Source organism: Benincasa hispida, chromosome 6 (genome assembly GCF_009727055.1).
Source record: "Benincasa hispida cultivar B227 chromosome 6, ASM972705v1, whole genome shotgun sequence".
NCBI lineage: Eukaryota > Viridiplantae > Streptophyta > Magnoliopsida > Cucurbitales > Cucurbitaceae > Benincasa > Benincasa hispida.
Genome location: NC_052354.1, coordinates 200,522 through 222,094, shown reverse-complemented (window position 1 = coordinate 222,094; position 21,573 = coordinate 200,522). Strand labels below are relative to the sequence as shown.

The 21,573-nt window shown below is 36.8% G+C and overlaps 3 protein-coding genes across 6 annotated transcripts; 1 reads left to right on the top strand and 2 right to left on the bottom strand.

Annotated features, from left to right (window-relative positions):
• Positions 1-3,801: 3,801 nt before the first annotated feature.
• Positions 3,802-8,721, bottom strand: LOC120079628. The gene is made up of 3 exons (XM_039033893.1): positions 8,466-8,721; positions 4,711-4,825; positions 3,802-4,073 (listed from the first exon to the last, which is right to left on the bottom strand). The coding sequence occupies exons 1-3, from the start codon at positions 8,685-8,687 to the stop codon at positions 4,000-4,002; spliced, it is 411 nt and encodes a 136-aa protein (XP_038889821.1). The 5' UTR covers positions 8,688-8,721; the 3' UTR covers positions 3,802-3,999.
• A 127-nt stretch (positions 8,722-8,848) lies between these two features.
• Positions 8,849-14,309, top strand: LOC120079627 (putative methyltransferase At1g22800, mitochondrial). Its single transcript, XM_039033892.1, has 11 exons — positions 8,849-9,110; positions 9,540-9,620; positions 10,192-10,270; positions 11,323-11,461; positions 11,557-11,626; positions 12,096-12,160; positions 12,245-12,323; positions 12,694-12,781; positions 13,112-13,176; positions 13,377-13,466; positions 13,944-14,309. The coding sequence occupies exons 1-11, from the start codon at positions 8,919-8,921 to the stop codon at positions 14,055-14,057; spliced, it is 1,062 nt and encodes a 353-aa protein (XP_038889820.1). The 5' UTR covers positions 8,849-8,918; the 3' UTR covers positions 14,058-14,309.
• Positions 14,310-15,451: 1,142 nt separating this feature from the next.
• LOC120079626 (probable serine/threonine-protein kinase At1g09600) lies at positions 15,452-20,817 on the bottom strand. 4 transcript variants are annotated; one of them, XM_039033888.1, is made up of 9 exons: positions 20,177-20,817; positions 19,448-19,999; positions 18,107-18,391; positions 17,616-17,933; positions 17,197-17,424; positions 16,926-17,026; positions 16,615-16,729; positions 16,121-16,384; positions 15,452-15,821 (listed from the first exon to the last, which is right to left on the bottom strand). In XM_039033888.1, the coding sequence occupies exons 2-9, from the start codon at positions 19,895-19,897 to the stop codon at positions 15,654-15,656; spliced, it is 1,929 nt and encodes a 642-aa protein (XP_038889816.1). In that variant the 5' UTR covers positions 19,898-19,999; positions 20,177-20,817; the 3' UTR covers positions 15,452-15,653. The 4 variants fall into 4 exon arrangements, with proteins under 4 accessions (XP_038889816.1, XP_038889818.1, XP_038889815.1 ...); XM_039033890.1 differs by having other exon boundaries at positions 20,214-20,817; XM_039033887.1 differs by having other exon boundaries at positions 19,448-20,817.
• Between the last annotated feature and the right edge of the window lie 756 nt (positions 20,818-21,573).

Genomic DNA, 21,573 nt, shown 5'->3' with positions numbered 1-21,573 from the left:
CTACACGAATGGTAGCACACGAACAAGCAGCAACCGAGGACGACACCACCACTTAGAGCCCTTGGTATTCTCGGAGTGAGAATCCAAATAGTGGTCTTTGATGGAATTGATAGAGGAAGGAGGAAAGGGACGATTGTGAAGAACGACAAGCAAGTGGGAGAGAGCTATGATATAACAGGTGCTTGTCGCTTAGAGAAAGGTACACGATCGTGTAGGTTTTACTAAGTGATCGTTTAGAAAACACGGCACGCTAAGCGATCGTTTAGGAAAACTGAGCGATCGTTTAGGAATACTGAGCAATCGTTTAGAGAACGTGTGCGATCGTTTAGTACGCGAGGTGTGCAATCGTTTAGGTGATAAGGCACTATCGTATAGGCTCTCAGCTAAGCGATCGTTACGTTTTCACACCTTGAGCGATTTCTTCGAACTCTTTGCAAAATGAAACCAATTTTCATTTTATTCTTCAGTTACAATAACCAAAATTTATTTTTCCCACTAATGCACGGTCTAGGAGAAAAATCCGATCAATTATCACATAACCAACCAATTAATTAATAAATGAATATAATCATATTATATCATTAACCTATAGTTTGATATCGTATATCTACTATAGTAATTTCTCCTCTACTTGATATAGATCATATTTACATCTCATTTCCTCCAAAATAATGTATCTCATACATTTAGTCAATTATATCATATAGAACCAGTTTAATTATATCATATATAATCGAACCCCCTCTTGTCAATTTGAACATTTCAAACTGACCCAAAAACTACTCAACTTTATCCAAGCTACCTAGAGGACCCTTGTGGACCTGTGGCTCAAAGCTTCAACGGTACGTGAATAATTGACTAAACTCTTTAGCCACGAGATCCACCATCCTTTAACTGTCAGGCATTCCACTAAAGACCAACAGTTGAACTCTTCTTACCACAGATATATTTTTGTGTTCATTGAATGTAACCAATCATGAGTACAATGACCATTCACAGATGCTCGTAAGTACAACTGGGCCAATTTACCATTTTACCTTTGTAGCTACATCTCACTCCTTAAGTATCACTGATTCCTCTAATGAACAATACAACATAGTCCAATTATGTGTGAACACCTTTTGGACCGTGAGAAGGTGTATGGCACCACATCGTTTAAGCCCTGGAATCAGCTCTTAGTCTATTTACCCCTGATTTAGGGAATGAGTGAATTCTATCTTGTGTAGCTAAGTTCCCAGCTCCCAAATCAGACGAATCCCCAAAATGGTAGGTTTGAGTCGGCGACCTGGCCACTCGCATCCATACAAATCAAAAGACCGCCCTCAATGGCAGGAGTTCCCAACTCACTCAGGATTGAGGTCATGTTACCCATGGTCATCCTAGTGAAGTGAAGTCTCTGTCATGAACGGTGTTATATAACGAGGCGTTAACATGGTCAGGTCTTATACAAACTCTTTGTATAGGACGCCCCCGCTCGCATGTCCCCTACACGAATGATCAGGATCAGACCATCTGTGACAAGTCATAACACTTGTGACCATTCCACAAAGCGGGCCGTATCCGTAGCGTTACCAAGATAAGGTTTCCCTCCTCTATCCATATACAACAGACCATTTTAATTATCACTTTAGACATGATCCACTTGTGTGTCACTACATATATGTTTAAGTTACATGCAAATAACCAAGGATTTTAGGTTTATTGGTTTATGGTAAAGCAATGAAATAAACAACTGAAAAAAATCAAGAAGTAAAGTAAAATATCATATATTATACATCACAAGTGTTCGTACAAACTGTTTACAAACTACAGGACACGAGACTTTAGGGCATCAACCCCCAACACCTTTCTACCCGTCTGGTCAGGTGTTTCAATCCTGTCATAAGAGAAACAGGGAAATGATCATCAAGGTGGATTTTTGTAACCAAATCCATTATACCTACATTATTTTATGCAAATGGTATAATTAATTAAAGAAAGATGAATAATTATTAAGCAACACAAATTTAAAAGAAAAAATGAAACAGGGAAATGATATCAACCCCCAACACCTTTCTACCTGCCTGGTCTGGTGTTTCAATCCTGTCATAAGAGAAACAGGGAAAATGATCATCAAGGTTGGATTTTTGTAACCAAATCCATTATACCTACATTATTTTATGCAAATGGTATATATTAATTAAAGAAAGATGAATAATTATTAAGCAACACAAATTTAAAAGAAAAAATGAAAAAACAACACAAGAAAAAAAAAATTCTCGGTCCATACCCGGTCAAAAACGGGATTGCGCCAAAACCCAGAAGCAACAACAATGGAAAACTCAGAGCTTCTTGGCCCCAAGTCACATGCAGCCTGGTCCGCACCCAACCAGGGTGAGACCGGGCCAAAATCTAGTAGCATCGGTCCGGTTAGGGAGCGACCACATCACCCCTACCTCGTCCAACACCCAACCACATTCCTTGAAGCCTGGTCCCTACTCGGCCAATACTAGTGTTGTACCTAGTCCCTACCCGGCCAGAAGCAACCAGGTCACCCCTATGTCACCCAGCTCTAGGCCACAACCCTTGAAGCCCGATCCTCACTCAGCCAGGGCGAGACCAGGGCACAATCCAGCAGCATCATTAATGTTGTAACCGGTCGCTACCTAGCCAGGGCACGACCAGGTCACCTCTACCTCGCCCGACTCTAGGTTGCAATCCTTGAAGCCTGGACCCCACCTAGGCAAAGCGAGACTGAGCCAAAATCCAGCAACATCACTAGTGTTGTACTCGATCCCCTACCTGACCAAGGAGCAACTTGGTCACCCCTACCTTGCCCAATTTAGGCCGCAATCCCTAAAGCTCGGTCCCTATCTGACCTGGTCTTTATTCGGTCAGGAACAACCAGGTCACCCCTACCTCATCTGGCTCCAGGCCACAATCCTTGACACCCAGTCCCCACCCGCCCAGGGCTAGACCAAGCCAAAATCCTAGTGTTGTATCCGATCCCTATCCGACCAAAGAGCGACCGAGCCACCCCTACCTTGCCCGGTTATAGGCCACCCACTTTTGAGCTTTGATACTCTCGGGCGAGGGAAGACCGGGTAACCCTCACCTCCCCCGTCACTAGACCCCAACCTAACACTAACGCCCGATCCAGACCCGATCAGGGCTTGCATGGAGTGCGCATGTTCCCGATCCATACCCGACCAGGTATAGACCGGGGAGCGTCATCGTCTCTTCGTTTGCCCACCCCGGTCAAGACCCAGTTAGGCTCACATGAAGTAAAGATTGGATTTTTATGGGGAAAAATCAAAATTTTGGATTGAAATCGTTCCAAAGAACGTCGAAAATGATATTTAAATGCAAAAAGGTTCTAAAATCGAAGAAATTTCACGCAAAACCCTAAAAATATATTGATTCAGCATCTCATATTCGAATCCCTAACACTCTTACAAAATCTAATCATGCAATTTTTATCTCAGAAAAAACATCCAACATCTCAGAATGTCTCGAAACATCTCAAAAACAAACAAAAAATGCGAGAAAATGGTTTCAACCGAACTTGAGTGAAGAAGATGAGAGCTCAGTCAAACCAACAAGAAATCCAATCGAAATATGGATGAAGAAAATGGACAAAAAAAATATCAATTAACCCCTAAAATCGAGTCGAAATCGTAAATGGCAAGGATTGAAACGCAAGAAACAAAGTGGGAGAGGAGGGAAACGAAGCGGGAGTGAAGAAAGATGGATTTTTTTAATTTTTTTTTTATGATTTTTGAAATCTGAAGAGTATAATTGCACTTTCCATTTTTTGAAAAGTTGAAGGGGTCAAAAAAACAATGTTTTTTAAAATGGTCTAATTTTACAAAGTCAAATGTCAAAAGGGCTAAAATGTCAATTAACCCCAAAATTTATGCATAATGCATTCCATTTACAACAACTCTTCACAGTGTTTGAATCCAAATACACTTGATTACACATAAATGCATAAAATTCCCAGCCATTTCCCTTCTCCACTTAACGAACACGGCGAGCTTTCTCTTCCTGCCCCAGTCCAAGTGATTTCTGAGCATTTGCAATACCTTCAGGGTCTGGTATGGGATCAGATGTGTCAGTGAACAAAACATTGAATAATGGCAACGGATGATTCCATTACAATGGCAATGGTAACATAGTATGTATGGCATGATAAACAGGAGTATCAAAAAGTTGCTTTTACACGAGCAAAATACTATACACTTGGACGTCTCTCAAACTTGAAATTAATGTATTTATTTTACTAACAAGTGAGATGATAATGAAGAATAAGACGCACATAAAAACTCGAGTGTTCATACAGGTAAACAAATGTGCTTATGGGGAGTTGAGCCTCAGAATCTATAAATATCAAATGGTTCGTTAAAAGCCTCATAAAGAGTATGCTTATAATGATTCACATTGAAGAAGCAATCTCCACAAGACAAACTACGAACGCGTAATCATTATTTTTGTCATTTTTAACCAACGCCAGAATCACTGTACACCTAACCAAACAATCAATATATCCTTTGATAACAATTTGTTCTTCCAGCTCATTTATACAGGTTTTCAGTCAATGGAAAAACAGTGATATAATAAACTTTTGGGATGTCATTGAGTGTAAATGCATTAAAATATTATTAACAAATAACTGTGCCCGTGTGGAGTGCAAATCCAGACCTGCGGGGAAAAAAAAAAAAAAAAACATACCGAAAAACTGTGTAAAAATTCGAGTGAAGAAATTCAAATTCCGGGAGACATTGTAAGCCATGGCTGGTGGAAGAGGTTTGACAATCGTGTCAATGCTAAATACTCGTTGAAGAAACTGCACCACAAAATTTTAAGAACTTGCAATTTGTTAGAAACAATTTCATAACTTAATACAAAAATATTTCCAAGGTTATTTACTTAACAATGAATAAGGAAAGCACTCTAAGTACAGTCAAATTCTATAATTTGGTGTGTTCATGATTGTCTAAACTAGAGTACACCATGCCATTATACTTCTTTTAAATTAAAGATAATGAAAGTACAGCAAACTAAAAGTAGACATTTTTTTAGAACATTTCATGTTTCAACATTTAAACAACAAAATGAGAACAGATGTTCCTCCATTTGCGGTTCCGGGAGAATGCAATTTTTTTTATGGAAAGTCGGAGGGTGCATTGTTGTGGATATTTGGGGAAGAGAAATAACAGAATTTTTAGAGGGAGGTTGTTATGGACCCCATTTTGAAATAGAGAAGAGAAAATGGAAGGAAAGAAATTGAAAATAAAAGAGATAGTAGACTCATTTGTGGGAGTCTAAACCTCCTCAGGATTTTTGAGGAATGTCAACCTCCCGATTGACTAAAAGATCAGTTAACGTCAGAATTCTCCCCTCCCTTCTCCCCACTTTTTTCCTATATAACTGAAAAACTAAAACTACCCACTTCCGTAAATTTCCCTAAAAATAATAAGCCATTATTTGAATTCCATTACTATAGGAATCCACTAACCAAGTAATTGAATTACAAAAACAAAGAAAATATTCAAATAAAATCTAAATAACAGTAAACAAAGTTAAACAAAAATAAAAAATCATGGACCATAACAACAGATTATCTTGTGGTCCCTTGAGATATTTAATGTCTCTCAGTAGTCATTAGGCGTCAGATATGAGTTCTTTTTGTAATCACTAGGTCTTATTTTGCTTGACTGGAACCCCTTTCCTTAAGGTGTTCACTTTGGTGGACTTTGTTTTTTGGCATGTCCTTATATTCTTTCAAATTTTCTCAATGAAAATAGGGATCCAATAACCAAGTAATTGAATTACAAAAACAAAGAAAATATTCAAACAAAACCTAAAGAACAGTAAACAAAATTAAACGAAAATAAAAAATCATGCACCATAACAGCGGATGTTGATGTTTGGTCCCTTGAGATATTTAATGTCTCTCGGTGGTCTCTAGGCGTCAGTTATGAGTTCTTTTTGTAATTATCTCTAGGTCTTATTTTGCTTGACTGGAACCCCTTTCCTTAAGGTGTTCCCTTCGGTGTGTTTTGTTTTTTGGTATGTCCTTATATTCTTTCAATTTTTCTTAGTTGGACATATATCCCAATGTTAATCATAATATAAATAAATAAACAAAATAACAAAATAAAAACAAATATTTCCATAGATTGATTACAAAGATTCATCCATATTATCAATTCATAACTAAAATTCCGGTAAAGTTAAACACTACTCCAATCTACATTTGACATGGCTCCATAAGAATTGATGTTGATGCCAAAGTGTGGGTTAAATAGCATATAACCATAATTGGCGGTCCCAAGTGGAGTCAGGTCAGCAATAACATTGGTCATGTCGGGTTGGGTTCCAGACAAAAATAGTGTGTGAGTCAATGCCATTATCTCGGTAAAGTTGATTTCTGGTAGAGGACATTGCAGTTTAAAAACACCTTCAGAGAACACTTGCTTAAATAGCCACCAGACAGACCCACACTTCACCTTTAGGTTCACAATGCTAAATTGCATGCCTAACCTTCTTGCATATTCAACTGCATGTAAGTACTCAACGTTGTTCTATGTAAACCCATTGGGGACTCGAAATGTGTGCCCGTCGCTTGGGAAGTATGGGACAACCTTTAACCTAATAGAAAAGTCATCAACGTCCACAAATCCCAATTGTTGAATAGAAAAGGCAAAGGGGGTTGGGATCATGAGATCTGAGATTATCCTTCGCATTTTCAACCTATTAGAATCACATAAATGAAACCCATTGGTGAGAATAACTGCACGGCATTTCAGATATACCATTACCATACAACCAGTGGCGAGAACGGTAGCCATTTGTTCAAACTCAGTCATCGACTCCTCACGGTTCAGATTACCTTTGAGTTTATGGTAGCATTGTAATGCACCACTCAGAGAAGCCTGTATACCGGTCATTAACCGCTGGGGGTGAAGCTCTATGTAAAGCGAAGTAGAAGGTCTAGGAAAGAAGTTTCCTAGGAACCCTTGCTTCCTAAGCTCAAGTGTGTAGGCATGATTCCCTTCAGGTAATTCGTCAGTAGGTGACTCTGTAAATGCTGGTTCTACAACCTCACATTCGCTAAGAACTTCTGTCTTGCATGACAAGAGAGATTTTCCCTTCATAATTTACAATGGAATAAGATAAGAGGAAGCGAGAAAATTTTCGATTTCTCAAAGCTCAAATTTAAAGAAAACCGAGCAAGTCATTAAACAGAATTCGCAGTTGGCTCTACTTCATTCATACTTTCATTTTTATAACCCATAGAGACCCCCTTGTTGGATTGCCAACCATCTCGTTTCCTGGATTTCCAGCCTGCCCTTTTCACTTCTTTTTATTTTCACTTGATGCTTTATCTTTTTCTCTGCTTTTCCGTTGTCCAACTATAAATTCCTTCTCGTTTTTTGTTGACCCCATTAATACATTCACCAAAATCAATTTTGAGCAAAATAAATTCTACATTCAAACTATCATCAGCACAACTAAAGCCTACCACATAAATGTCATCCTCATCGTAAATAGCTGCTTCATTAATGGTGAGTAACCTTTGATTTATTCAAAGCAAACCCAACATCGATTACTTTAGACTAATCAGCATCCCTCTCAATCAAACTTCTTTGACAACATCAGAGGCATCTGCACGACCCCTTCCTTCCCTAACAATGCCAATTACCATTATGTCCACTTCCTTGATCATTAAAGGTACGATTAACCATATTATCTTGCCTCTAACCACTTCAATTTTCATTTTTCTTAGTACAACAACGAGGGTATCAGAGATGATGTAGTAAATGTCAATTAACTAAGCTCACTTTGGCTCCAACCTCTTCAATTTCCTTCCTTGGAATTATCATCATTTCATCTATTTTCCTTCTCTCCGCCAATTACTCCAAGCCCTTATATTATATTATCAAGCTGCCAACCCCGCCAGATATTAATGGACTATCATTTGATTGGACCAAGCCACCTACATCTCTATTTTCTTTGAGCCAACTTCTCTTCAACACATCTCTATTTCCATTTAGTATCATCTTTTGACTTATCAACCAACCGTCCTCCAAGACTTAGTAAAGAATCCATACGTTGAGGTTTTTCTTTGAACTTTCTAGCTGTTTCTTGTGAAAACTTTCCATGTGCACTCCAATTATGATGACTAAGAGGCTCAGTGTGCTTGTCAGTATGAATTTGGAAGTCAGTAATCAAAGAACAGATTACTTCAAGACAATCCTACAATCTAATTAGTGAATCTATGACAGAAGGATGGTTATCTACGCAAAATTAAAACACAATTGCAGATGAATAGGAAACAAGAATACCACACAAAACAACAGCAACGAACAGACAAGAAACGATGAATTAGGTGACTAAAAACATTATTCACGTTAAAACTCTAATGAAACACTTACAACAGTCTCAACAACAGAACGCAGTCGACGTTAAGAGAATTATACCTGGTAATTGCGTTGGAAACTGTAGCGGAGCTCAGGGTCAATCTCGAGGGAATCATCCTCTTCTTTCGAGCTCTTGGACTTGACGCTCTTCTTCCGAGGAACGTGCATTACCGGAGTCTCGCCAGGATTCTTGGTCACTTTCAGCTTTGCTCCGGCGAACTCATCCGCTTCCTCCTCCCCCCGCCATGGAGCTGAAGATGCCAACTGCTTCTTCTTCGCCATTTTCGCCCAACCCAAAATTCTCAAGACAGCCGTAAAAAGCAATGAACTTTGTAACAGATACGATAGGGACCTCGTTTGGAAACATGGATAACACGCCCCTTATCGGGATAGTTTCATTCCTACCCCGGTTTTTGGTACTCTGAGGTTATAGTCGTGTTCGGCCCAGGCCCATTTAAAATTTCCGAAATTTCCTTCCTGTCTCTCCGGCGAGGTTCAATCGGTGACTGAGAAATGAGAGGACTGTCGCCGTCTAGAATCGTAAGATCGCTCTCAGTGTTGAGGAGTACGAGACGGCAAGATTTTCCAAATTCAATTCTATGTTGTTCTTTCTGTACTGGCGATGATAATTATGACGGTAGGATCGGTGATGAAATGCAGAGCTCGAAGGTTAAGGTTTTTGATCGTGATCTTAAGCGTAAACAGGTAAGCCAAATTTGTCGTCATTTTCTTTTTTGAGCTTTATTTTTCTTCTTTGATCTACGTGTGTTAACCAGAACAGGTTTCTAGAGGAGTTTTTGTTCCGATATTTGGAGTAAATATGGTGATATTGTGAAGCTAATTTGTAATGGTCGTCTATATAGAGGGGAATTCTGGGAGTTTTACTTGTCTTTCTGTGATGGGGTTTGTTAATTGATTGGTTCATATGTTCGTGTTCTGCTTTGGTTTTGTTTTTTCTGTGCAAATAACTTTTAACAAGTAAAATTAAATGGCAAGCGCTTTTGTACTACATGAAACTTTTTAGCTACTCCTCCATAAGCTTTCTGATATGTTGTGCCTTCGATTTTTTTTTTTTTTTTTTTTGGAGTATTTCTATACTTTGTTCTTGCTGAAATTGTTGTTTCTTGGTGACAGCGGGACCGAGCGGCATGGTTGATGCGCCCAAAGGATTCTCTTGTTGATACAGTTGCCGAAAACTTGTTGGATCGTTTGGAGGTATTAGATAGCAATGTTGTGAAATTGTGTTCATTTTAACTTGTGAATTCCAGTCATTGTTCTCTTAGTTATCGTTTTCTTAATGAAATGTTGCGCCTTTTGATGAAATTTTTGTGAAAGCATTGGTTATGAAATCATATCTCAATTGGATCCTTTACAGAGATGAGAAAGCCATTACTTTTTAGTTTTTCTTGGTGATAATGACAATAAGATGAATGCTCATAGTTGTAAATGTAACATCTTTTGGACATTAAATGAAACAGGAACTAAATTCTATTCCAAAGTGTACTAATATCTTATAACTATTATCAATTTATCCTGGTTAACTTGGATTAAATCAATTGCAGTTTCGGTAATTGTTAGTTGTGAATGTAACTTACCTATCTATTCCTTTTCCCAAAACTTAAGATTGAAAATGAAATATTTTAATTGGATTTAATCTTATCATGGGTTTCAACTTTTTAACACACAAATTTGGATCCAGTTGACTTCATCATCCTTAAACTCTCAATTAATTTGACGAAGGCATTATTTACTTGATTTTACATGTCTCACATTGTGACTTTTGAAGGATTGCAAGAAGACATTCCCAACAGCATTATGTTTGGGGGGTTCATTGGAGGCTATCAGGAGATTATTGCATGGCCGTGGTAATAAACTTGTTTCCACTTTCTTGAATTATTAGGAAAAGAAGATCTGACTTTGAGAGAACAAAAGGTTAAGGGGCACGACAGTTGTTCATATATTAAATGTGTCACTTAAGTTTCTCAAAATTATACTGGCTTGCCTTGAATTATGGTGAATGTTTTATTTGACTTTTTTTGCCATGGTGTGAATAGATTTTTCATTTTTGTATGTAGTCAAATGTAGATTCAGACCGTCAAGATGCCGTTTTAGAGTTTGCCTTGAAAAATAATTTTCTATTGTTAATACTTTTTCTTACTTTCAACTTTTAAAACTCAAATTCTTTTGCTTGTTATTTTTATGTCCTCTTAAGTCCTTGGGTTTCAGGTTCAAGTTCTTGTCACTTTTCTTTTTTAACAGATACATCCTTCTTCATTTTGGATGTGAATGATTCCTATTTTTAGCTTGTGACCTTCTACTGATGAAAACTTTGGTTTCGTATCATATTTATATAATAATAATAATAATAAACTAAATAAATAAATAAACTTCTACTGAAAATATTTAGGGAATTCATATTTCGAACTTTTGAGTTTGAAGGTTGACCTCATTCTTTTTTTTACATTAGATAAATGATGTCTCAATGAACTTCAATTTCTCTGCTCTAGCATAGTCTTGACTTCTTACCATATCTTTTCTAGTTTTAAGTTTCTTTTAATTATAATCTTCCTTTTTCCAAAAAAATAGAAAAATGAAATCTAAATGTGTAACTACTGTAGCACAAATGTTAATTGTTAAGATAGTTGGATGCTGTAATGAACTAATGATACATGTATAGCTATGAACTGTGACATTGATCTGTTGGAAGTTTGGACAGCTGGGTTGTAGTTCCCACACTGACATGCTTGGCCTTTGTGCTTTTTCATTGTCGTTATATTATATATTGCAAGGTTGCTACTGGTTTTAGTTTAAGTGAATACGGGAATTTGTAAACACCAGTATTAATATAATCTAGATAGGCTATCCTGCTTTTTGTATTGTATTAAATTGTTCAATAAAATTTTTATCTATTTTCCAGGTTCGGTTGAAAAGCTGATCATGATGGATGCATCACATGACATGATAAAGTTATGCAAAGATGATACAGGTGCACATGATCAGGACGTTGAAACGTCTTTTATTGTTGGTGATGAAGAGTTTCTACCTATAAAAGAAAGGTGTTGTTACAGCTTGTTTCTTTTTCAATAATGTGCCTCATTGGTTGAATGAAACTAATGCTTTATCATTTCTTCTATTTGCTTCTGGTGTGAAGTTCAGTAGATCTAATTATAAGTTGCTTGGGTCTTCACTGGACAAATGATCTTCCTGGAGCCATGATTCAGGTTTGTCCCAGCACCCCCTGCGGGAAAAAAAAAATTAAAGAAAAGTATTGCATTGATTCTCATCTTCACTTCTAAACCTAATATACCTTAGACAGCAGAGTCTGCTAATGGAAAACCTTGTTAATTTTACTTTTGCAGTTTCTTAGAAAGTTAGTCTTTAGGTTTTTTAAGTGTCTTGTGTAATAATTGAAACTTGTGGTCAGTGTTAACTGTTAAGAAGGAGAAGTGAAATCTCAATTTTAACCTTTGTACTAGAGAGAGTTTTTACAGGCGTTGTTAGTATGAAGCATGACTGTTGGATAACAATGCAAATTGTATTGCAAACTTGGTATTGGATGGTATCTTGTTCTGTTATTCTTTTCTGTGTGTTTCTTTAATGCTTAAATTTTTGCTTGTTCGTTTTATGTATCATTTCATGTCTGGGAGCTAGTATGTTTAGTGGCCTTTTCTACATCTTTTTTCTTGACAGAGTAGATTGGCACTGAAGCCAGATGGGCTATTTTTAGCAGCGATCTTTGGAGGGGAAACCTTAAGGTTTGTCACGTTTCTTCTGGTTTGAATTTTTAGTTCATTGCTTAAGTTCCCTGCATGATTTCTTGTACATATACTTGCAATCAGGGAACTGAGAATAGCATGTACTCTTGCACACATGGAGCGTGAAGGAGGCATCAGTCCTCGAGTATCACCATTGGCACAAGTATGTTATTGCAAACTACTTTCATGCTTTTAAATATTGTAAAAGACTCTAAGCAGCTTTCTTTTCTCAAAGAATCCTATCAGGAGTGTTTTTTGCCTATAATTTTTTACTGCTGTTTAACATTTCTTCTTAGTATTCTTAGTATCATTTGCACTCAGATTTAATTATATTACTTGGCCAATGTTTTGAGTGGTAATTCAAAATATGAAATAAGAGAAATATGCAAGATACTTTTGTGGCTCTAAATCGAATCCAGAAATTTATATTTCTGGATCTAAATTATGGTGGTTAGATTCTGAAAGAGAGACAGCATATTCAGACATGTATCTTGTATTTAACTGAAGGAAGCACACGTTGTTTACTTATTTAGGTGAGAGATGCAGGCAATCTTTTGACAAGAGCTGGTTTTACCTTGCCTGGTGTTGATGTTGATGAGTATGTAGTTCGCTATCCAAGTGGTGAGCATGCTTATCTCACTATTTATTGTTTATTTCAGTAAATTCTGCCAATTAGAATGTCAGTCTAGTGTAGATAATAAAAAGTAGTTTGTTAAGCCTACAGTTGTCCCGTTTTGACTTGTGGCCTTGTCTGTAGAAAGTGACTTAATAAAAATCAGTCGCAGCCAAAACTTACAATTGAAATATTACACATTTACACTTAAAAAAGAAAATTTTGAAGATGCTCCAACTTGGAACAGTGTACTCGACAAAGTCTTGTATCTCTGTGTCTCATGATTTTTTTTTATTTATTTATTTATTTTTTTTGGGTTCTGTTTACCTATTATTAAGCACTGGAGCTGGTGGAACACTTGCGTGCAATGGGTGAAACAAATGCACTTTTACAAAGGAACCCTGTAAGATTTCATCCTTTCTTGTCTTGAAGATGAGTATCATTGACTATATGTTTCCAGTTACGATATTATCTTGTGTTCATCAACAATGAGTTGACAAGCTAACATGAGCGTAGCTTAGTCATAATGGGAAAAAAAACTAAGAATTGACAAGTTTATGTTGTTGATCTATATATCATTGATGTTTAAATAATGCTACTCAGATCCTGAAGAGAGAGACAGCCCTTGCAACAGCAGCTATTTATGATTCCATGTTTGCTGCAGAAGATGGGACCATTCCTGCAACCTTCCAGGTCAGCTTAGTAGAATGCACCTAGTTAAATAATATGGGTTTGTTTTCTCTTGGTCATTGACTATGTGCTTTTCCTAGGGTGTGAGCAGGTTAGTTGTTCTGTTCAATGTTAAGCCTAAACCGATGCCCAACTGGACCTACTACTAAACAACCAACAGCTTGTCCAAAATTAATTGAAACTGATCAAGATCAGATCAAACCAACTGAGATTGATAAAATTTATCAAAAGTGAACCGACTTTTTCTCTGTTTTTGTATTTATTAAACCGAACTGACCAGAAATAACTGGAACTTGTTACTCAAACAGATCAAAGTGGCCCAACTAGTTCTGTTGATTTTTCGAATTTTGACTTGCACCCTACCTCTGCCTCCTACACTGCCTCAAATGTAGGATTGATTGGATAAATGATGATGGCAGGAGTTATTCTGAAGAAAGTAACTGAATTTTAGAGATGACATTGTTTTGATTTCAATTACAGGTGATTTACATGACAGGATGGAAGGAACATCCTTCCCAACAGAAGGCCAAAAGAAGAGGATCCGCAACCATATCCTTCAACGACATCCAAAAACAATTTGGAAATGTCAATTGATGTTTTTCTCTTTATTTTCTCTCATGTTTAGTCTCCCTTTTTTGGTACAACAAAGTGGGAGCTTGAGATTTGAACCTCCAAGTTCGGAGGAATCAGTCGTTTTAACTACTGAAAACTATACTTACATTTCCGGTCTTCTTTCCTAAATAATTTGTATTCCTAAAAGGACGTTCCAATTTGGAAAATTGGTTACCTGAACAACCAACTTGATTTCATCGTATTTCATCTTTAAATAATACTCTTTTTTGTCGAGTTGGCTAAAGAGAATATCAGCTAGAGACAAAAAAAAACTAATGTAAAATAGGCTAAGCACAGGGATTGCAATTATGCAAATTATGAAAGAAGCAAGAATTTCATTTGTTCCTTAGCGAATGAGAGGGGGGATCTGAGGTTAAGGAGGAGATGGATTAATGGTCGTCTATTGTAAGCCCCATAAATAATGGTTATATAAAACCATTGCAACACACACCACAATAAAGAACACATTTCCTCTCCATTTCTTCTTTTAGAGTTTTAGTGTTTATTTTTTCTTTGCGTTTATTTTGGTTCATATGCTTTACAAATTGTTTAGTTTGTCATTTTAGTTTGTCATGATAGTTTTTAGTCAACTTTTCGGAAAAAAATCCAAATCTATAAAATTTGGCGAGATTTACCTTTTGTCATTTTTAATAGAAATTAGGGGCAATTGCAACTTTAATTAAAAAAAATTAAAAATTGGACACATGTCAAAAAGCTTTCGTATGAAAATTTGATTGTTATCTGGTTTTTATGTGATTGCTATTTGATTTCTAAGTGATTGTTATATGATTGTCACACCTGTAATTACAAAAAAATTAAAGTCATGACTTTGGTTTCTTAAAATGTATTTTCCATACAATGCAATTTTCCTAGAAATTATTGCTATGAGTTTAATGTGTCCGATAAAATGAACTTCAAATATACAATCATTACTAATTTTAAGATTTATTGAAAATACAATGTCCAAATTTTGACATTTATTAGAATATGAATTAAATGTCGGATTAAATATAAGAAAGAAATTGAACAATGAAGTATTTAGATGATAAATAGTTCAAGTGAACCTAGCTTGGCAGTACTTGACATAAACGCTTTCCAGATAATAAATGAATCAGATTTGAACATGCACAGATACTAATGCCTAATGTTTTATAGATCGCATAGTGTAGCCATCGAAAGAAAGAAGAGATATGTAAACTTAGGTATTATTTAAATGATGTTATCTTATGAAGCATGAAGCCCTTCCCTCTCTCTATACAACAAACCAAATCCTCACCCTAAGTATTTTGGCAACTACACAACAATTTCTCTATCCCTGTGGCCTTATCAACAATTAGAAGCTGTTCTGTTCTACTCTTGGGGAAAAAGGTTTTAAAAAAAGACTGTAAACTCCCTGGGGTAGATTTAATTATCAATCCTTATTGTTGTTTATATACAACACTAATATCAATATCATATCGGTCAAGGTTTTTGTGGTTCTTTGCAGACAGTTGCAGCATTCAGTTTGAGAGCAGAACCATCTTCTACCTTTGATGTTACCAAAGTTAGTCTTTGATCCTGAGAATTATCGGATTCATTTCAAAGCTGATCACTAAAGCTTTTGTTCGTCTTCGCTTTGTCGAGTCGTGCCTTTCGAAAAGCCTGCTGAATTTGTCTCTCGTGCTCCTTCAGCATGTCCTCAATGGTTCCCCCTGTAGGCACCAACGGTCCTGAGTAGTGTATTCTGTTCTTCTTTTGAACATAACCCTACAACGCAAATGTTCAAAGTCAGATCCAGTATTAACAAAAACTGAATGAAGAAATAAAGAGGATTGCACTTCAATTGTACTAAATGATTTTGAAAAATAAAAATAGACAAAAACTATTTACTTCTCTGAACTTGTTCTATCTCGTCATTGATTTTCTGTTAATCATGTGTACCAAGAATCTTGAACTCTTTTCAAAATTTGAAATTCTACCAGTAACATACATATGACTTCATATACAAGTCCCTTTATACTCATCATGTAAATGAATAAACAAATTTATGAGAGTTTTCCTCATACCATTCCAGAATCTTTAGTAGACACCAAGTCTTCCTTCTTGAGAGAAGAGGTTGATAAATCTCCCACTGACTGACGCATCTGAGATTTCTGTGTCTTTGACTCTGCACAATTTCTCGAGGCTCCGGTAGGCTTACCCCATAAATCTGCAATGCTCGGGTGCACCATAGATGTTGAGTGGTTGTATCGATTCTGTGCAACTCTCGGAGGCTCATTGTCCTCGTGAGGGTTATATTTCGCACTCGTTTTTTTCGAGATCGGGTGTGCCTGCAGTTTTAGTCCATGAGAAAGGTATCTTATCAGGCAAATAACGCTGTTTTAAAAAAGCATTGTTTTCACATGACATGTTTGGTTCCATGAGTCTGCGCAACTAAAAGCACTTTTCACAATTTTTTTCAGTACTTGTCGACAAATTAATGCACTTCAAAAAAAAAAAAGCCATGCTCTCAAAAGTCATCGAACTCATAAACAAAAAGTTTCCTATTCCTGACATGTACCTTTATAGTAATATCTCCTTGAGTATTGAATTCGGGCGTAGGAACTGCCTTGGTGTCTCTTGAGCCCCTTCTTACTGATTCAGGATGACGTCCCTTCACAGCTTCTGCTTTTTTCCTGAAATTAAGAGATTCGTATGTATAATGACATCCCCAAAAAGGTAGTTTAGTAACCTTGATTTCATTTTTTCTTCAATCTTCATAGATATTTGGCTAGAAAATACTATTTTCATATAATACGGATTATGTATAACAAAAAAAACTAATAAAAAACCTAAACAACGACCACTAGAGAAACAAGTTTGGAATTATACTTTCTCTCTTCTTCATTCCGCAGCTTGGCATCGAATTCTTTGCTCGGAGGATATTTTGGTAAGCTTGATGGGTCACAAGGGAGAGGTTCTGTTCTGAAAAACTGCAGAACCGGATACAATTAAATTACTATAATATGCCAAGCAACATCATATGAAACAACATATCAACAAGAAGCACTTTTATTTCAACTCTAGTAGCTAGGAAAAAAAAGAATAGCGCATTGAGGTTAATGCACATGATTGTAGACATACGAAAGGAAACATGAAATACCTCACTTCTGAGGGCTAAAGTAGCTGATCCTCTGTGCTCTGGCTCAATAGCAAGTAGTTTATTAACAAGAGCCAGAGCTGAAGGAGGGAAACTTTTAAATGTCTCAGAAAGGCAGCTTTTATAACGGTGTTGAGGTTTGAAGCTGGTTGCATGTGGCAACTTTGTTCTCTGCCAGAACTCCTCAGATGGTGAACCACAGAGCTTAAAAATCTTGTGCATTTGTTCCACCTGATAAAATGATCAATTCAAACAACACCCAAATGAATTTTATGGTTATTTCTAGAGCGTATATGAGATGCCATGAACAAAAAATTAACAACTACATAGACAATTCCTGAAAACTAACAACCTATTGTTTTCTCGCATTTTCTTAAAGATTACAAGAAACAGAACAGGCAACGAGTGGATGATAGAACAACCTCTGTTCTTCCTGGCATAATAGGTTTTCCAGCAAATAATTCAGCAACAATACAACCACAGCTCCAGAGATCTATGGCAGGTCCATATTGGGTAGCACCAAGTAAAAGCTCGGGTGCCCTGTACCACAATGTCACAACCCGACTTGTCAATGGCTGCTTTTTATCAGGCTGAAAAAAGGTAGCAAGACCAAAGTCTCCAATCTTGAGCACGCCATTATTGTCAACAAGAAGATTTGAACCTTTGATATCCCGGTGCAGAATTCCCCGACTATGACAGTGTTCGAGTCCGTGCAGCAATTGTTGCACATAACATTTAATCTACAAGCACAAAATGACACCTTAATTACAATGGTTTCAGTTCCTTCAAATATAAAATCTCTCTATTAGTTCCTTGTTTTCACTACTTTAGATGGCTCAGTTTGAACAAGGATTCATTTTCAAAATGGTTCTAGTTCAATAATTGATATGGTCAAGGGAAGCCAAGAAGATACCTGAGCCTCCGTAAACTTATGTCCAGGAGCTGCTGCAAGGCCAGCAAGGTCATGCTCCATGTACTCAAAAACAAGGTATAAGCTGCCCGACATTCTGGAAGTGACTAAACTCTCAAGCTTCATAACATTTGGATGATCAAGTTTGCGCAAAATATAGATTTCCCTAGCCATAAAACGGACACTTTCCGGATCCATATTTACAAATCTCACTTTTTTCAATGCCACGATTTTACCAGTTTCAAGGTCCCGGGCTTTATATACACTGCTATAAGTTCCCTGTCCAATCTGCATATAGGAAGGACACGATGGGATAATTAGCAGATATTGATGCAAGATGAGATAGAGAGACATTCACAGCAGATGTTATAAGATACTTGGAATATTTTGATGAAGAAAACCAACTTTTATGACTAGGACAATATAAACTACAAACAAGGGAAACTCAAAGACAAAAGAAGCCAACAACATAGAACAACCTAACAGCCTAGAAAATTTCAGAAAAGAGCTCCTTTACAGAATAATGAAATTAAAGAGAAATCGCAAAATTTGTTGGTAATCGAGATCCAAATGGAGACACTGAACCTAACCAAGGCCAAAGTCTCCTCCCAAGTCTCAAGAGCTCTTCAAACTTCTGAAAAACATCCTATGTTTCTTAAGTCAAATATGCATATGATTGGAAAGAAAACAGCATCTCAAAAAATCCTCCCTCGATTTCAAAAGGGAGGGTAGTATAAGACCTCCTCCATTATAGACCAATCTGTTGAAAGCCATCGGAACACCAAAAGTCTCAAAGAATCTATCCTATATCCCCGAGGAATCTATCTTTTAACTTGGAGTTCCTATCTGTATACCCGTCCCAGGGCCGTCATGGGGTTTACTGTTTAGTATGATATAAGCTGTCTATAGCTCGTTCCTCGCTTCTTTTCACGGGGCCAATAATATCTACACAGCATGTTATTCTAAACATAGCTCAACTGGTAAAATTAATATCCTTGATCAAAAGGTCATAGGCTCAAATTCCCACCACACGTGTTATTCATCTTAAAAAATATCTCTGTCTATATAACACACGCCAAAAAAACAAAAAAAACGAAAATACCCGAGGAAAGAAAAAGCATTCTGTTATAAATGAAAATAAACGAATAGAGCATTCGACCAATGGGGAGAGGAAATTTAAAAGAAACCTACTGGTGAAAAATTCATTTGAAGGAAAAATGCATGCTGTTCAGAGCATTATCTAGATTGCAATTCGTTGTTGTTAAGTAAATACAGATAAGAAGCACTAGAGTCAAATGATTCTAAAGACATGAAGTAAAAGAGAACATAACGAATGGAACTAACTTTGTCTAACTTTTCAAAGGAGTCAGCCCGCCGAGGTACCCACCCTTTGATGGCTTCTCCAGCAACGGAAGCTAACCATGAAGGCCATCCAGCCATGACAAGTTCGGCTTCGGCCCCTTTAGACAAGCTAGCTAACCTAAAAATGTCAGGCTGTTTTCCACCTGCTGAAGCATTATCATTATTTGCTTTTGCAGCCTTTATGGATTTATTCTCAGATTCATCATCTTCCTTTGCTCGATGGACAGAACCTCCATTGGCCTTTGCTTTATGAACAGAACCCCCATTTGCTTTAGATGCCTGCCTTGACAACTGAATCTCTAACATCATATCCTCTCTTTTTGAGGGAGAAGGGGCAACCAACTGGACTGAAGATTTGTTCAAATCTTTTTCAGACTCTTTGTGGTTGCTATCCTCTGGTTCTGAGGAATCTCTTGAGCAAATGCAGCCCATACTCCCTCAAATTTTCCTCTCTATTTCCTCACGTTTATTCAGCAACGTTTTCTACCATTGATAAACCTGCATTCTCGTGGGAAACCCCAAAGTTTCCCCTCTCTGTCAAAACATTTATACCCGTTTCATCAATTTCCTGTTTCTTCAACACTCAAATATACTCAATACCTTGGCATCAATTCTAACAAATTCCAGATTAAACCAAACATAAATACAAGAATTCCTTACAAATATTTCTAGAAATTTAAATGCCAAGCATATGGGAAGAGAAAATCACACCCTGAATGCAGAAGAAACAACAATGAACCGAACCCACCGATTGTAGAGATAGCAGAAGTAAACAAAAACCCAGATCAGAAATCCTCTTCTCGGATCAGAAAAACCCAGAAAAAGTTTCTGGGTCAAGAACTTTTCATGTTTCCCCTCGGAAAAAAGAAATAATAAGATAACAAGACAAGAATTAATATCCCAATCGTTGAGGAAATAAGAGAGAGAAGGAAAATGCAGGAGGAAAAATAGAAAGAGAAACAAAAAGAGAAAAATGGAAAGGGGAATGGGGAATATTGAAACTGAATGTGATTTGGCAAAGGGGGAGAGAGAGTTGAAGTGGGTAGTGATGAGGTCCTAGAAATGCGAAGGACCAACCATGTTTGGGGATTGACAGAGTGGCTAGGTTGCCAGAGCTTTTCTCTTCTTCTCTTGTGAAAGATGAAAACAGAAATTGGATTTGAACAGTTGAAGAGGCGTAGAATTTGCAAATAATACAATAGAAAAAGATTGTTCAACCCTTCCATTGACAGTGAAGAACAAGAACAGACGAATTCTTTCCCTCTTGTTTCTTCTCTTTGCGTGCAATGCCGCAAGACGTGCATTGCAGTACTGTCGTGCTCAAAATTCAAATCGTTTCTCTTTGCCATTTGGCGACTCAACTAATTTTTATGGCCGTCTCCATTCTTAGAAAATTCATTTTTTTAAGAAAATCTTAGAAAAATCATCTTAAACAAATGTTTAAAATGCCCATATTATTATGAATATTATAATAAAAAAATATATGTTCATTACTTAGTGTACTAAAGATCATGTGCCATCATTTGGTGTAGAAGTATTAAAAAAACTCGATGATCCGAAAAAACTTATGAGAGCTAAGTTTCCTTCATCTGTATGGAAACATGTTATTTTGCATGCAACGTCACTTACACGCATTAGGCTAGTAGCATATCATAAGTACTTGTCATTACAATTAACTTATGGTCATGAGCAAACTATTTTCCATCTGAGAATTTTTGGATGTGCAGTATATGTTCCAATTGCTCCACCATAACGCACTAAGATGGGGGCTCATAGGAGGTTAGGAATATATATATATATGATTCCCCATCAATTATTAAATATCTTGAGCCCCTGACGGGTGATGTGTTTATTGCCCGATTTGCTGATTGTCATTTTAATAAGACAAATTTTTCAACATTAGGGGAAGGAATTAAGAAGTTGGAAAAAGAAATTACATGAAATGCATCATTATTGTCTCATTTGAAGTTCAGAAAATAATTCATTTGCAAAATATAACAAATCGATTACCAGATGCATTTACAGATGCAAAGAAAGTAACTAACTCACATATACTCATTGCAAATGTTCCATCAAAAATTGATATCCCAACATAACAAATTGTCACT

What these genes read in the sequence shown, in the direction of transcription:
- LOC120079628 (XM_039033893.1), bottom strand. Translation starts at nt 8,687, where the DNA reads ATGGCGAAGAAGAAGCAGTTGGCATCTTCAGCTCCATGGCGGGGGGAG. An exon ending in GTTTCCAACGCAATTACCAG is followed by an intron (nt 4,826 to 8,465) that starts GTATAATTCTCT and finishes TTTGTGGTGCAG; the next exon opens with TTTCTTCAACGAGTATTTAG. An exon ending in AATTTTTACACAGTTTTTCG is followed by an intron (nt 4,074 to 4,710) that starts GTATGTTTTTTT and finishes ATCCCATACCAG; the next exon opens with ACCCTGAAGGTATTGCAAAT.
- LOC120079627 (XM_039033892.1), top strand. Translation starts at nt 8,919, where the DNA reads ATGAGAGGACTGTCGCCGTCTAGAATCGTAAGATCGCTCTCAGTGTTG. An exon ending in CACTTTTACAAAGGAACCCT is followed by an intron (nt 13,177 to 13,376) that starts GTAAGATTTCAT and finishes AATGCTACTCAG; the next exon opens with ATCCTGAAGAGAGAGACAGC. An exon ending in CCATTCCTGCAACCTTCCAG is followed by an intron (nt 13,467 to 13,943) that starts GTCAGCTTAGTA and finishes TTTCAATTACAG; the next exon opens with GTGATTTACATGACAGGATG.
- LOC120079626 (XM_039033887.1), bottom strand. Translation starts at nt 19,897, where the DNA reads ATGGGCTGCATTTGCTCAAGAGATTCCTCAGAACCAGAGGATAGCAAC. An exon ending in CCTTTGAAAAGTTAGACAAA is followed by an intron (nt 18,392 to 19,447) that starts GTTAGTTCCATT and finishes TCCTATATGCAG; the next exon opens with ATTGGACAGGGAACTTATAG. An exon ending in CTTTAGCCCTCAGAAGTGAG is followed by an intron (nt 17,027 to 17,196) that starts GTATTTCATGTT and finishes CCGGTTCTGCAG; the next exon opens with TTTTTCAGAACAGAACCTCT.